Source organism: Echinops telfairi, unplaced genomic scaffold, assembly GCF_000313985.2.
Source record: "Echinops telfairi isolate 266 unplaced genomic scaffold, ASM31398v2 ScPeMD7_21;HRSCAF=78, whole genome shotgun sequence".
Lineage (NCBI taxonomy): Eukaryota > Metazoa > Chordata > Mammalia > Afrosoricida > Tenrecidae > Echinops > Echinops telfairi.
Genome location: NW_022103918.1, coordinates 1,529,118 through 1,541,838, shown reverse-complemented (window position 1 = coordinate 1,541,838; position 12,721 = coordinate 1,529,118). Strand labels below are relative to the sequence as shown.

Here is a 12,721-nt window from a genome sequence, read left to right as displayed (position 1 = left end):
TTAGAATTAAAAGGAAAGGAGGGGAAGAAAAGGAGAAATTCCCCAAAGATAAAATAGTCCTCTCCCCCAAACCCTTTGCTGAGTTATCTTCTCTGAGAAGTTCTTCTGTCCATTTAACAAACCTTCATCTTCCTGTCTTTGTTTCTTAGAGCTCTTTTACCAAAAATACCCCAAGTGAGTGGTTTCAAAGAATTGGAATGTGTTGTCTCCGTTTTGGATGAGGCGTCGAAACGCAGAACACTGGTAGGGCCATGCATGGGCTGTGCTAAGAAAGGTCCTCCTGGTCTCCTCGTCTGAAATGCCAGGGATTTCTTGACATATTTTGGCTTACAGAGGTCTCCTAAAGTGGCACCTTCTTTCTGTGTGTGTGTGTCTTTCCACGTCTTTTCCCCCTCTTTAGCAGACCTTACTCCAAGGGATTAGGTCTAGGACCCAACTACCTTGCTGTCACCTCATTAGGATAACAAAAGAAGATTCCTGTTTCTACACAAGGCCAAATTCAGACACAGGGGTGAGGGCTTCAACAGACCGATTTCATGAAGGGACTGCAAGTCACAGCACTCTTACTCAGCCCTTCCATTCAATGCACTCAAAGGTCTCTCGATCATTTACTGTTAACCGAGGTCTTAGAATATAGCGTGCGCTGCTTTGAGCCAGACGTGACTTGAGGCGAGGGCTTTGATGGGTTTGAGTACACATGTTAGCATATGCCCTTCCTCACTAGACCCTGAGCTAGCACAGAGCAGGGCATGAGAAATATTCCGGCTATCCCACATGCCTCACAGAACCTGGCACACGGCGGTGGCGGTGTTGTCAGTTGCCTTTGGGTTGCGTCCGACTCATGGAGAACTCGTGTGTGTGAAAGCAGCCCGGATCCACATGGTTCTCAAGGCTGCGGCCTTTCCGAAGCAGACCGCAAACTGTCCTTTGAGGGACCTTGGAGTTGGTTCAAAACCACCAGCCTTTCAGGCAGTGGTTGAGAGATGTTTACGCCACTCAGACACAAGGTAGCAGAAGGAACGTGGGCCTGCTGTGACAATTGTCAAGGGTTTAAAAGGAAGATGGCAACCTTCTCAATTCCTCTCAAGCGAAAATTGGAAGTGCCACTACACTCACTTCCTGGCTGTGGGTCGCGCTGTTTACAACCCGCCCAGGGGAACCTCTACCTGGGATTCTTGCACATTGTCTCTGTTTGTTGCCTTTATGTGGCTACAGCTCTCTGCGCGCCCATCTTTACCTGAGTGCAGTACTGTCTTTCAAGCCTCTGGCTCTCCTTTTGTTTCTGGCAGGTCAGCGACACCACGGACACGATGGTGCTGTTGTAGTTCTCGTGGGAAGACGTCCAGGATATCAAGGCCGTGGTTGAGCTTAGGATGTGCACACTCACACGCTGGGGCTTCTCGGTCAATTCTTCAATCCACTCTCCTGAAGGACCTGCGGATTTTAAATCAGCGCACAAGTGAATTTGGAAGCTGAGCTGGGGGAGGTAAAAGATTCAAGTTCTAAAAACACATTGCTTTCTTTTGCCCTACAAAGATCTTCAGTGCAAGACTGGCAGTGAGAGTGAGCCCTTTAGATTCCCCATCTCGCTCACGCCCTCACCTCCACGACCTTCACACTGACCTCAACAGCAACAGGAGCATCAGCAACCAAAAAATAATTCTCCGGAGAGACTGCGCTGAACTTCATTTACCATGTGCATCTGAGATCATTCCTTTACATCCACAGCCAGAGGGAATTTACTTCTTTTTAAAACATCAAGTGGGTGTGGCTGTGTGGCATTTCATCTCTTTATAATGCCTTTCCTTTGGTCTTTAGAAATCATGACTTTGGGAGTCAAATTAGCCTCTACTACAACATCATCGCGTAAAGAATTTATTACATTTGGCAACAACAGGCTCAACGAGGCAGGCCGTGACTGCATTAGAGAAGAAACGGGCAACAGGCTGGCTTAATTAACAGAAGGTGGCTCCAACCTGGCTGATCATTTGAAGGACATGGTGGGATCCTCATTATAAAAAATCTCCAGAGAAGTGCCACCATGACATTGGTTCTCTTAGGTTTCTAGAGTGATTATTAGCACAATGCCTGACACTTAGGAAGGACTCAAGAAATGTCAAGGTGATTATTATCTGCCCCCAGATTTCCCATTGAAATGCAAATGTGCAACTTCCTTTTATTTGCTTAAGATGCATCTCTCGCTTTCTGTTAAGAAAGCTGTATTCCTTGGCTAGAAGAGAGGAGAAAAAGCAAGTGGCTCTGCTGAGGAGACACACATTTCCATCTTCTAATCCTTTAATTTAAATTAAATCCTTTAATTTCCATCACGAGCCCGTGAGATCAGTACTACTAACTCATCTTTCAGTTGAGGAAGCTTCGCACTCAGGACATTTAGAGATACCTTAGCATTGGGATTGAAACATGGAAAGTTTTGTTCCAAAATCCAAGCTCTTCACCCTGGTGTCAGATTCTCTGGAGCACTCAGAGAGGGAAGAATTGTGTGGAGACAAGGGCCTATGTGTCACCTTCGCTCCTGAGCAGGGACTGTAACTTTAGTGAATGACCTAACTTTTCCAAACCTTAGTCATTGCGCCTTTCAAATGGGTACATATCTACTGTTAGAATTGGAAATAACTTTAGTGGTACAATGCCTTGCTTTATTGATGAGGAAACAGAGGCCCAGAGACAGAAATGACCGGACGAATGTCAATGAGCTAATAAGCACTTGAAACTCAATGAAGATAGCAGTCTCATGGGTCTCATGGGAAGAACTGAATGCTATACTCTCATTTTCAAATGCTCTCACACCCAATACTTCCCATACTTGAAATATCTTCCAGGCAATTATGAAGATACTATATGTTAAAGGATTTTTCAAAAATTTAATCAGTATTTCTCACTCATTAAGCACAACTATCACACATGTCTTAGAGCTTAAATTCTGAGCACTCATTTGCAGAAGGTTATGGATGGTAGTGAAAACTCAAAATCCATTAGCAGAAGTCCCACATAGACTAAGCCTCCCCTGACTTTCTTCTGATCATTAACCAAGACTGTAGAGAGAATACATGGGCAGGGTGGATTTGAAAGTAGATTATCTCCACCCCTTTCTAGCCAGACAGGGGAAGTCTCTCTTAGACATTGACTGGTATACCTTTGATAGAGATCATCAAACTGCAGAGAGTATAAAGGCTCAGAGGGTCATGACCTGTCAGTCCCCCCCTACTGCCTTGGTCTGAAGGTCCTGGACTGATCTTGTAAGCTCTTCTGTCGAACATAATGGACATGTCCCAATCACAGTCTTATTCCTGCTTCTGTAGTTTCATCGGCAGCTATGATGTGTCTTCTCTGCCACCAATCATGAGTGTGTGACCGTTTCCTTTGTTCAGTGTCTTAATTTCATGAGTGCCCTCCCTGTAAATCCTCATGCGAATGGCTTCCCTCATCCAATGATGTGTCTCCGTCTTTGTCCCTTTTTAAACTTAATAAAATTTCTCCTTAAATTATAATTGAGTTGGGGCATTTTTTGTACCCTAAATCTCATAGACTATTTTCAAATCTTTTCATCTGTTAAATAAATGGATCTCCTGTCTTCTAACTCCCCTTTTCCTCCCCTTTTTAGTTTTTTGAGGATTAGTTGCTTAAAAGGTGAAAATTTACCTTTGGAGAAGGCAATAGGGTATAGGATGGACAACCTTTATTGATAGTAATTTTAATCTGTTGCATTCTGGTGTTTCTTTCTGCTAATTAGAGGCTTTAAATTCTAATACACTAGACAATTAATCTTTGGCCTCAAATTTAGAGTAGATATAGCCAGTTAACTCAATCACACATTACAAACACATGTGCCCTTTGTGCAGCCTGTAGAGGCCAACTAGTGTTCTGCTCTTGCTCCGCAGAGAAGCAGTAGACCTGCCCTCACACTGGCCAGCGGGCTTTGAGGGTCCTCCAGTTTGATCTGCATAGGAGGCCTGGGGACACAGTGGTTGCAAACCACAAGATACACAGTTCATGAGTCACTCCATGGGAGAACGACAAAGCTTTCTATTCCTGGGAAGGTGTATAGTTTCAGAACCCCACAGGGAAAGTTCTGTCCTTTAGGACAGTTGGAATCAATTTGATGGCAGTGAGTTGGGCAGTAACTGCTGAGAATATTCACACAGTTGTACAATAGTAAGTTTCATTATGGGCTCTAACAAAAGTCATATTTTCCACAGTTGGTTATGGACACCCGAGTGGAAGGTCATTTTAACCCTTTCGTGACCAAATTGTTTTCCACTTTGATACCATGTGTTTTCATTAATTAAATGTATACCAAACATCAAGGAACATTTCTGAAATGTTCTCAGGACATGTCAATTTTGATGCATATTATGCAGAAAACAAATGTCTTACTAGAGTTTGAGTTGTATTATGTGAGATATATGTGATACTCTGTACTCCAGAGGTAAAATTATGTGGCACACACTTGTCCCTATGGACTCTACACTACCTTCCAGATCCCTTGTCAGTGTGTGCAATTCCTGGTACCTGAAAATACAGAATTCTGTGACCATAGAATCCTTGTTGAGATGAATGAGAGAGGCAACTTCCAAACCCAACACAGGGACCCAGGAAATACACTCACAAAGCTTATGTCCCACCAAAAAGAAGCCAAAAAAGACAGACGTTTCATAAAAAGTATACCACTAGCATGGCATTTAACCTATATTTTATATTAAACCCAAACTCCAACCCACTGCCATAGAGTGGATTCAGACTCGCAGTGTCCCTATAGAGTCTACAGATTCTATACTGTAGTCTATAGTATTGCCCCTACAGAGGAGAAGTGTTCCTCAGATTTCTGAGACTGTCGGTCTTTACGGGAGCAGGCAGTTTCATCTTCTTCCCAGGAGCAGCGGGTGGTTTTGAACCTCTGAGGGTGTGGTTATCCGTGCACTGTGGCACCACTGTGACTCCTCTCCTCTCATTCCCTAAACCTGTAAAAACAGTGATTTGTGATCTGCCCATGTCTCCCCACTGTAGACAGTTATATGGGTCCCCTCTGACAGCCACCTCCCCTGCCCATGGGAAAGCAGATGCCCAATAAACCCCAGAGGAAGCAGATGAATGTGGGCACGCTAAATCCCACAAGTCGTGAATGAGTTAATAAATGTTCAGCGATCACCCTCAGTTTTTTTTAAGTCCTCAAATGAAATTCCTGGGCAGGTTGTCTACCATCAAACATACATATATTTCCTCTGCCGTCAAAACTTTTACAGAGCTCAGCATCTCCTTGACCTTGAAGAATTCTCAGGATCCTCACGCTTTGATGACTCATCGACACCGGGTATCGTTCATCTCAGGCGTTTAGGTGTTCTAGCTCCCCTGCAAGTGCAAAGGGATCTCTTCGATACTTACTGATGTAAAAGCTCACTGACTTTGCTGACTGACTTGTTCGAGTTTCACAAGATCCTGAGGAGCTGAACGTTGTCACTGATAATTTATATTTCCCAGGCTCTTTCAGTTCAGCAACAAATTCGTGTGCTTCTTCGCCCACTGTCACATATTCAGTAAAGTTTTCTGAATCGTATATAAAAAAGAGAATATGTATGGATGAATGAACACTTGCAAGGACTCTGGCTACAGACAATCCAATTCGTTAGAAAACAAACAAACAAACAAACAGAACACCGCGTCGTTTCATGTGCCTTTCTTCCTTTTGCCCAGTTGACGTGCACCTGGAAACTAAAGGCGCTGGACAGCCTGGGAGAACAGGAGATCCAACCGGTTTTTTCCATATTTTTAATTACCAAATAAAGTAAAACCGGGATGCTTATATATGGCATACATTTGTGTACTGTTCTCTAGACAGATGTGCTGCATAAAATAGAAATACAGTATTAAGGGTAGGTAGCACTCATCAACCTGCTCGTCTCAGGACATAAAGAATTTTAAAAATCGCCAGGACCGAATTTCTTATGATCTCTTCATGGTAGTATTAAATAACTAGAAATGTCTTTGATCTTTTCAGTTATGATCATTTTTTCAGGATATATTTCCTGACATTTGCAGTAATTTTTCCTTCGTCTGTTTGCTTCCAGAGACTTTGAAAAGTAAAACTTATTTTGCATGGCTTCAAAGTTCATCCCCTGCTGCTCATTGCTCTTTGGAAGTCATTACCATCAATTGGTGGGGACTATTGCCTTCAAAAGAACACACTGCTGGCTGATAAAAAGTATTGCTGGATCTTCCTAAAAGTAGGCAGAGAAAATATTTTGAGTCACAAAGGCCCTATTTTCCATAGAACATATTGGGGAACAGAAAAATAAAATATAGATTAAGGACATTTTCTAATGAAAATAATTCGAGGCAAGTATTAAAATTTTTGTCTCAAATAATTGGAAATGACAAAGTATTTCTATTCCATATTGTACTTGGGTTTGATTGATGGCTCCATCTAGTTAAGAGGAACCCACACATCTTTGTATCACATGCTTTTAATATAGCAGTGAATAATTTGTCTATATGAGACTACATGATACTCAGTACCTACCCTGAAAATAAGACTGTCATTCGAACTTCAAATTTTGATAATTTGGCAACTTTTGACATGTATACTACTAGACTAGAAAGCATAAAATGAAGTATGCTACTGTTAAAATAAAATTAATAGTGAATAATCATAAAAACCTACCAAGCAAACAAGTCACTATAACGTGTGGGCCAAATTTGCCAAATTCCATGACACTACCTTTAATAATCCCACTCACTGTCCTTGAGTTGATTCCGACTCATAGTGACCCTATAGGACAGGGCAGAAGAGCCCCTGTGGGGTTTTGAGATTGTTAATGCTTTATGGGAGGAGAGAGCCTTATCTTCATCCCAAGGAGTGACTGGTGGTTTCGAACTGCCGACTTTACGGTTAGCAGTCCACAATGCAAAACCACTACACCAGTGGGCTAAAGATGGAGCTCAGATGCTGGATAAGTGAATAGAAGATTTAATGAAGTAACAGTTGTGAAAGTAGCATTTGCAACGTATTTTCTCTTTTATTACAGCTCCTCTTTGGGGAAACTGTGATTGGTGATCTCTCCAGCGGGGCATCTTCTAATATTCTAAGGGGTACAAGGTAAACTAGACAAGCAGGACACAGAGATTTGTTTGACAAATTTGCATATATGAAGACAGGCATTTCCTCAAGGATATTGTGTTATTGTGGTAAGATCTTTAATTATACAACTTTAAGGTGTTTCTCAGCATCCTGGATATCTGAGATGTTGGGTAATAATACATGATATTACCAAAGGTTGAAATTTATGAGTTACCCAAATCTTCTGAGTTTTGGTCCAATCTATCCATTTTTGTTTTTTAGTCTCAGTCTGTCTTGTGTATTGAATCAAGTTCTTCTTTCTCTTTACCATTTTCTTAGGTATAAACTCATTTCCATCTCTTTTAAATCTCAAATTAAAAAATATCAATTCCCTTTCCACTGCTAAGTAACCCTGGGGATGCAGTGGGTTAAGCGTTGAGCTATGAACTGACTGGATGGCAGTTTGAATCCATCAGCTGCTTTGTACGAGAAAAATGAGGCAGTCTGTCCACACAAAGATTTATAGCCTTGGAAACCCGGGCATTTCTACTCTGTCCGATAGGGTCATTGTGAGCTGGAATCAACACAGTAACAGTGGGTTTTCTTTTAGTTCTTTTAACCCCCTTTTATTATATCATTACTCAGTCCCCCCACCCTCACCCCCGATTTGCTATGGCTTTACCTTCTCTTTCTATGTAAATGTGGAACCCATCAAAGGCAGTGGGTGGCTTCGGTGGTAACCAGCTCAATATCATTTGGACAGGGAAAAACGCAAAGGAGCCTGATAAGGATTTTTCACTCTCCCCGAGTGTGTTATTATTGTTGTTGTTGTCATATTCCATGGGAAGTACACTGACAAATCCGTCTTCCTTTTCAGGAGTTGCAGGTGCCCTGTCCCACCAATACGGCTGAGATGTCGTTTCGTAGTCACTGAGGTTAAAATCCGGCCAACCCAAAGAAATGTTGCCAGAGGGGATTTCAGGAGTTTCGACCGGGAAATCGAAGAGTTTGTCTTTTCCCAGGGATTGATCTGATGATCTCATGAATGATTCCTCCGGGAAACTGCCACTCTCTTCCTCCCAGCTGTTTTTGTTCAAGTTCACAATGCGAACTGAAATATTTCGGGGGGGATAAGGGGCTGCAAGAGACAGAATTTTCACCTGTAAGTATTCTCTTTAACTCTAACCTAGTGAATAAGGCGAGAAACGCATAAGGAGATTGACAAGATAACATTTAATTTTACTTCTAATATCTATTCAAATTTGTAAAGAACAATTGTGATTTAAAGAAGAAGCACTTCTAAGTTTCTGTGCGTGATGTATGTCTATTAGAGCATCACCAGTAACACTTCAAATCCACTCACTTGTCAACATGGTAATTGAACTATTTATGTAGCACACTTCAAGAGCCCTTAATTTTGACGCAATGGGTTAGACATTGGACCGCTAACCACGAGGTTGGTAGTTCAAACCCACTAGCTACTCTGTGGGAGAAAGATTGAACTGTACCCATAAAGACTCAACAGTTTCAGAAACTTGATAGCGGGTCACTCGAAGTCAGAATTGACTTGATAGCAATGCGTAGCACAGTTATGCAAATATTCTTTTGCTTATAACAATTTTATTTAAAACTTTAAAGACCTAAATCTCTATTCCTGGATTTTGTTCAGGAGAAAGTAACCATAGGGTTCTTAGGGGTCCAAGTGAGGAAAGGTGGACACGAGTTGTCTCTAGAGACAGTCACATACAGGCTGGAGTGAAGACTTCACACATCTACTGTCTAAAATGACACGAGTATAAAATGAAGCATCTTTTTATAGCGCATGGAAGCCTACTTTTCTAGCGATAGGAAGCTATGAATGATTTCTTCTTGCAACATTTTGTATCCATCTTTCTTTCACATGCCTGCTCAAACGTTCTCTCTTCCATGGACTTCGAATAAAAGTGTTGTTCCTTCCTTTGGGCTGTCATATACCTCTGCACCCACACATACACACTTATTAAGTTGGACACTTCCGAACACTCACCAGTTCTATGCTGCTTGGGGTCATGACTGACACCACTGTACTCCACAAGAGTACTTTTATTGAACATGGCTTCGGACACCAGCTGGAAGGTGATATTGCTATAACATATTCCTGGGAGCCAGTGGTTGAACACTGTTTTTCCCTTAAAGAAGTCTGGGAAGAGAAAAATCAATTATATTAAATATATAATCCAAGGACCGCACACTTATAGAACATTCTAACTTTAATCAATAATGAAATACAAATGAGGAGAAAGATAGGGATGAAAGTGTAATAACTCCTCAGACTTTCCACTGGAAAGACCAGTATCCGTCTGGGGCCTGGGTGTGCTCAGAGTTGAATTCTTATTATAGGAACTTCTAGGATGTTAAATGGAGAAGATTGTTGTCAGGAGCTTATATCAACCTGTTAACCTGATGTACAAAAGAATGAAGCACTGTCTAATCCTGCACCATCTTTGTAGTAAGCCCTGACCTTGTTCTGTCTGATGATAGTGAGATTTCCCCATCGTCCCTTTTCATAGATGTGGTTGATATAATTCCAGTATGTTCTATGTGGTGAGGCTCAGGCACAGTTACCATTTATGTGGTTGAAAACATGTACTTCTGTTGAGTAAGTCTTTGGTCTTGCAAAATTCTATCACGTGATTTCAGACTTGTTTCTATTTCCCGGGCAAAACTTTCCAACTACCATTCTGTCTTTGTTTCCAACTTTCCTGTTCTGATCCCCAGTAATTTCTAATGCATCTTGGTTGTCTTTCTAGCTAATTTCAGATGGCAGAAGTTGGTAATTATCTTTAATATCTTCCAGGATGGATCTTGAAAATTTTTACCTTTAAAATTTTTTTTGACAATAAATGAAATGCTTTTCCTTCTTAATTTGCCATTCCCAGAATAGACCATATGCGTCTCCAATTAAAAAAATGGCCAGCACCAGTTTATTTCAGCTCACTAATGCCTAGACTGTCTACCTTCATGTGTTCCATTTCATTTTTGACAGCTTCCCCTTCTTGATCAGACTTGGTATATTCCACATCCCAATTGCTAATGGATACTTGAGCTGAGTCTTCCAGGACTTGTGTGTCAGTTTGCCATATGGTACAGTCGTGGTTTGGTTTGAGTGTGGCTGTGATGTTGGAAGCTCTGTCACTGGTATTTCAAATATCAGCATCGTCACCTAGGGTGGACAGGTTTCAATAGAGCTTTGAGACTAAGAGTAGGGTAGGAAGAAGGAAAAGGTACTCCACTTCTGAACCACAGAAAGGCCATTGAGAACCTTCTGGATAACAGTGGACCATTGTCTGCGACAGCGCAGGAAGCTTGTTCTCTCCGGTTGAAAGCACTCATCATATGACTGAGGAAGAACAGCCTCTTCAAAGCAGTCAACTCCAACACTGTACTGGGGGTCAAGCTTTTGGGACATTCATTTATTTATGTGGAACTACTGAAAATGAGAAGAAATAGTAGAGAAGATAGTGTGCAGAAGTTCTGAGACTTGATTTATTTTTAATATTTGGTTTAAGATTTAAAACCCAAAGAATGTTATCATTTTTTGATAGAGAAAAAAGTGATTTTTCCAAGCTTTGCTTTCAGAAAGGTTTGCTTGTTAAAATAAACTTCCTTTAAAATCAATCAGTGTTTCTGCTAATTGGCAGGTGAGATTTGCTCAAAGAAAGAATAAATGAAAATTTGGATTCAGCATGGATACCACTGAAGAAAACTGTATACATTAAAAAAATTCAATCCAAGTTAAAAATAAATAAGGGAAAAGAAAAGTTCAATTTATTGAATTACCAAAATTAGAAATAGTTAAGAAATTGCACTGACCTTAAAAAATAGGAGCTGATGAACTTATTTTTAAACCATGGTTTGTAACTCAACCCAATTTCTTTCAGTGATGGCTTGTTACTTGTTGATGAACTTGTGTTTGCGTATGATGAGTCAATAAATATGGTCTTAATAATTTTCAGAAAATCTATTTTCATTGAAAATAAAGAATACAAGTCTGTGGTGCCTATGTTTATGTTTATAGAATTTTACGTAAAAAGCACTGGAATGGTTTCAAACAGGATCTCACCAATGAGATCCTCTGAAGACAGAAGTTTGTAAATGCAGCAAGTCCTAGTAGTATATTTCTAGATACCATGCCCTGTGTATAGGGTAGAATGTAGTTGATGTAAACAGTTAATGTGCTTTGCTGTTAACTAAAGAAGGGTGATTTGAAGCCACCTACAGGTACCTTGAGAGATAGGCCTGCTGATCTATTTTTGGAAATTAAAATTTTATTGAGGGCAGTTCTATGCAGAAACTCCCAGGAATCCATATGATAGCAACTGGTTTTACGTGCTTTCTTTTCCATCGTTATATGCTTCAGCTATACTCAGTCAGCTTTGATAGCATCATTCGACAATCCTGCAGCGATGTTTTTGTCTTGGCAGTATTCAACTTCTTACACTTAGATCTTCTCTTAATGCAGCCGAATTATCTTTTGTCTCTGTTGTCTTTAGCTTTGCTTTTGTCTCTCTGTTTCTCTCTCTCTCTCTCTCTCACACACACACACACACACACACACACACACACACACACACACCTATGCATGCACATAGTCTACCTAGGGAGGTTGACATTATTCTTTGGAATGATTTGAGTAATTAATTCCCCTGGGCTCTCTCCTCTCATCTCTCTATAGGGTTCTCCCCATCAAGCCAGTCAAAACAGTGAAACCAATTTCCATATATTATTGCAATCATTTAGCTTGTCATACTGTTATTTGTATTTTGAGTTTGAGGGTAATCTTTGTGCTGTCTTTGTGAAGGGTATCCCTTAAGCTTGAGATTCCTAAAGATGTTTTTTAACCCTCTTTAACATATCCAGAAGGATTTGGTTAGGTAAATGCTTAGGTGAGTCAGGTACGTGTGTATTTATTTTTTTCACCAGATATGCTAGCTTTAGCAAGAAAAACGTGGTAACAATTTAAATGTTTCTCATGCTGTATGCATGGCATGCAACCAGATGACCTAAGACTCCCCAAGACAAGATTTTCATTGTTCAATAATTATTTTTAATGGTTCATTTATAGGTCAAATAGTGAATTACAAAACCTCTTTAGTGCAGGAGGGAAGAGTATTTTGCAAAAATCATATGACAAGAGACTCAGCCATCATCTATATACTGAACCTTCCTTTTGTCTTACCTTTGTATAGCATTGTCCGGAAGTCTTTACCTTCCCAGTAGCTTATATTTACTCTCGTGAAAACGTTATATTTTTCTGGATAATGAATCTCGAACAGCACTCCTGTTTCAGGAGAAGGTTTGTAATCATATATTGAAACACTGGTTACAGGTAGAGGTTCTAAAGAATGTAATTAAATGGAGTAACAGGAAAGAAAGAGAAAGGCAATTATCAATATTTGGGCATAGCAAAGAGTATATGAATTAAAATCCCAAATGAAACCAGCTACCATTTGAGTCAATTTTGATAGATTAAAACTTCACACAAAAATCCTTTTTTCCTTCCCCTGAGTCCTGAACACCATAATGCTCAGGGATTTAGTGTTCCTCCTCACAGAAAGAATAGTGTGATAACGATTTAAGAATTTTTCATTCTGTATGTAAGCATTTCTG

General features: G+C 40.5%; 1 protein-coding gene across 1 annotated transcript in view; it reads right to left on the bottom strand.

The window, feature by feature from the left end:
* PTPRO (protein tyrosine phosphatase receptor type O) overlaps positions 1-12,721 on the bottom strand; it is a 255,932-nt gene that overhangs the window by 94,273 nt on the left and 148,938 nt on the right. The window contains exons 3-7 of the mRNA XM_045288403.1: positions 12,291-12,449; positions 9,099-9,251; positions 7,755-8,210; positions 5,401-5,562; positions 1,238-1,434 (exon numbers count right to left, since the gene is read on the bottom strand). Coding sequence (XP_045144338.1) covers positions 1,238-1,434; positions 5,401-5,562; positions 7,755-8,210; positions 9,099-9,251; positions 12,291-12,449 — 1,127 coding nt within the window. The remainder of the gene's footprint in view (positions 1-1,237; positions 1,435-5,400; positions 5,563-7,754; positions 8,211-9,098; positions 9,252-12,290; positions 12,450-12,721) is intronic.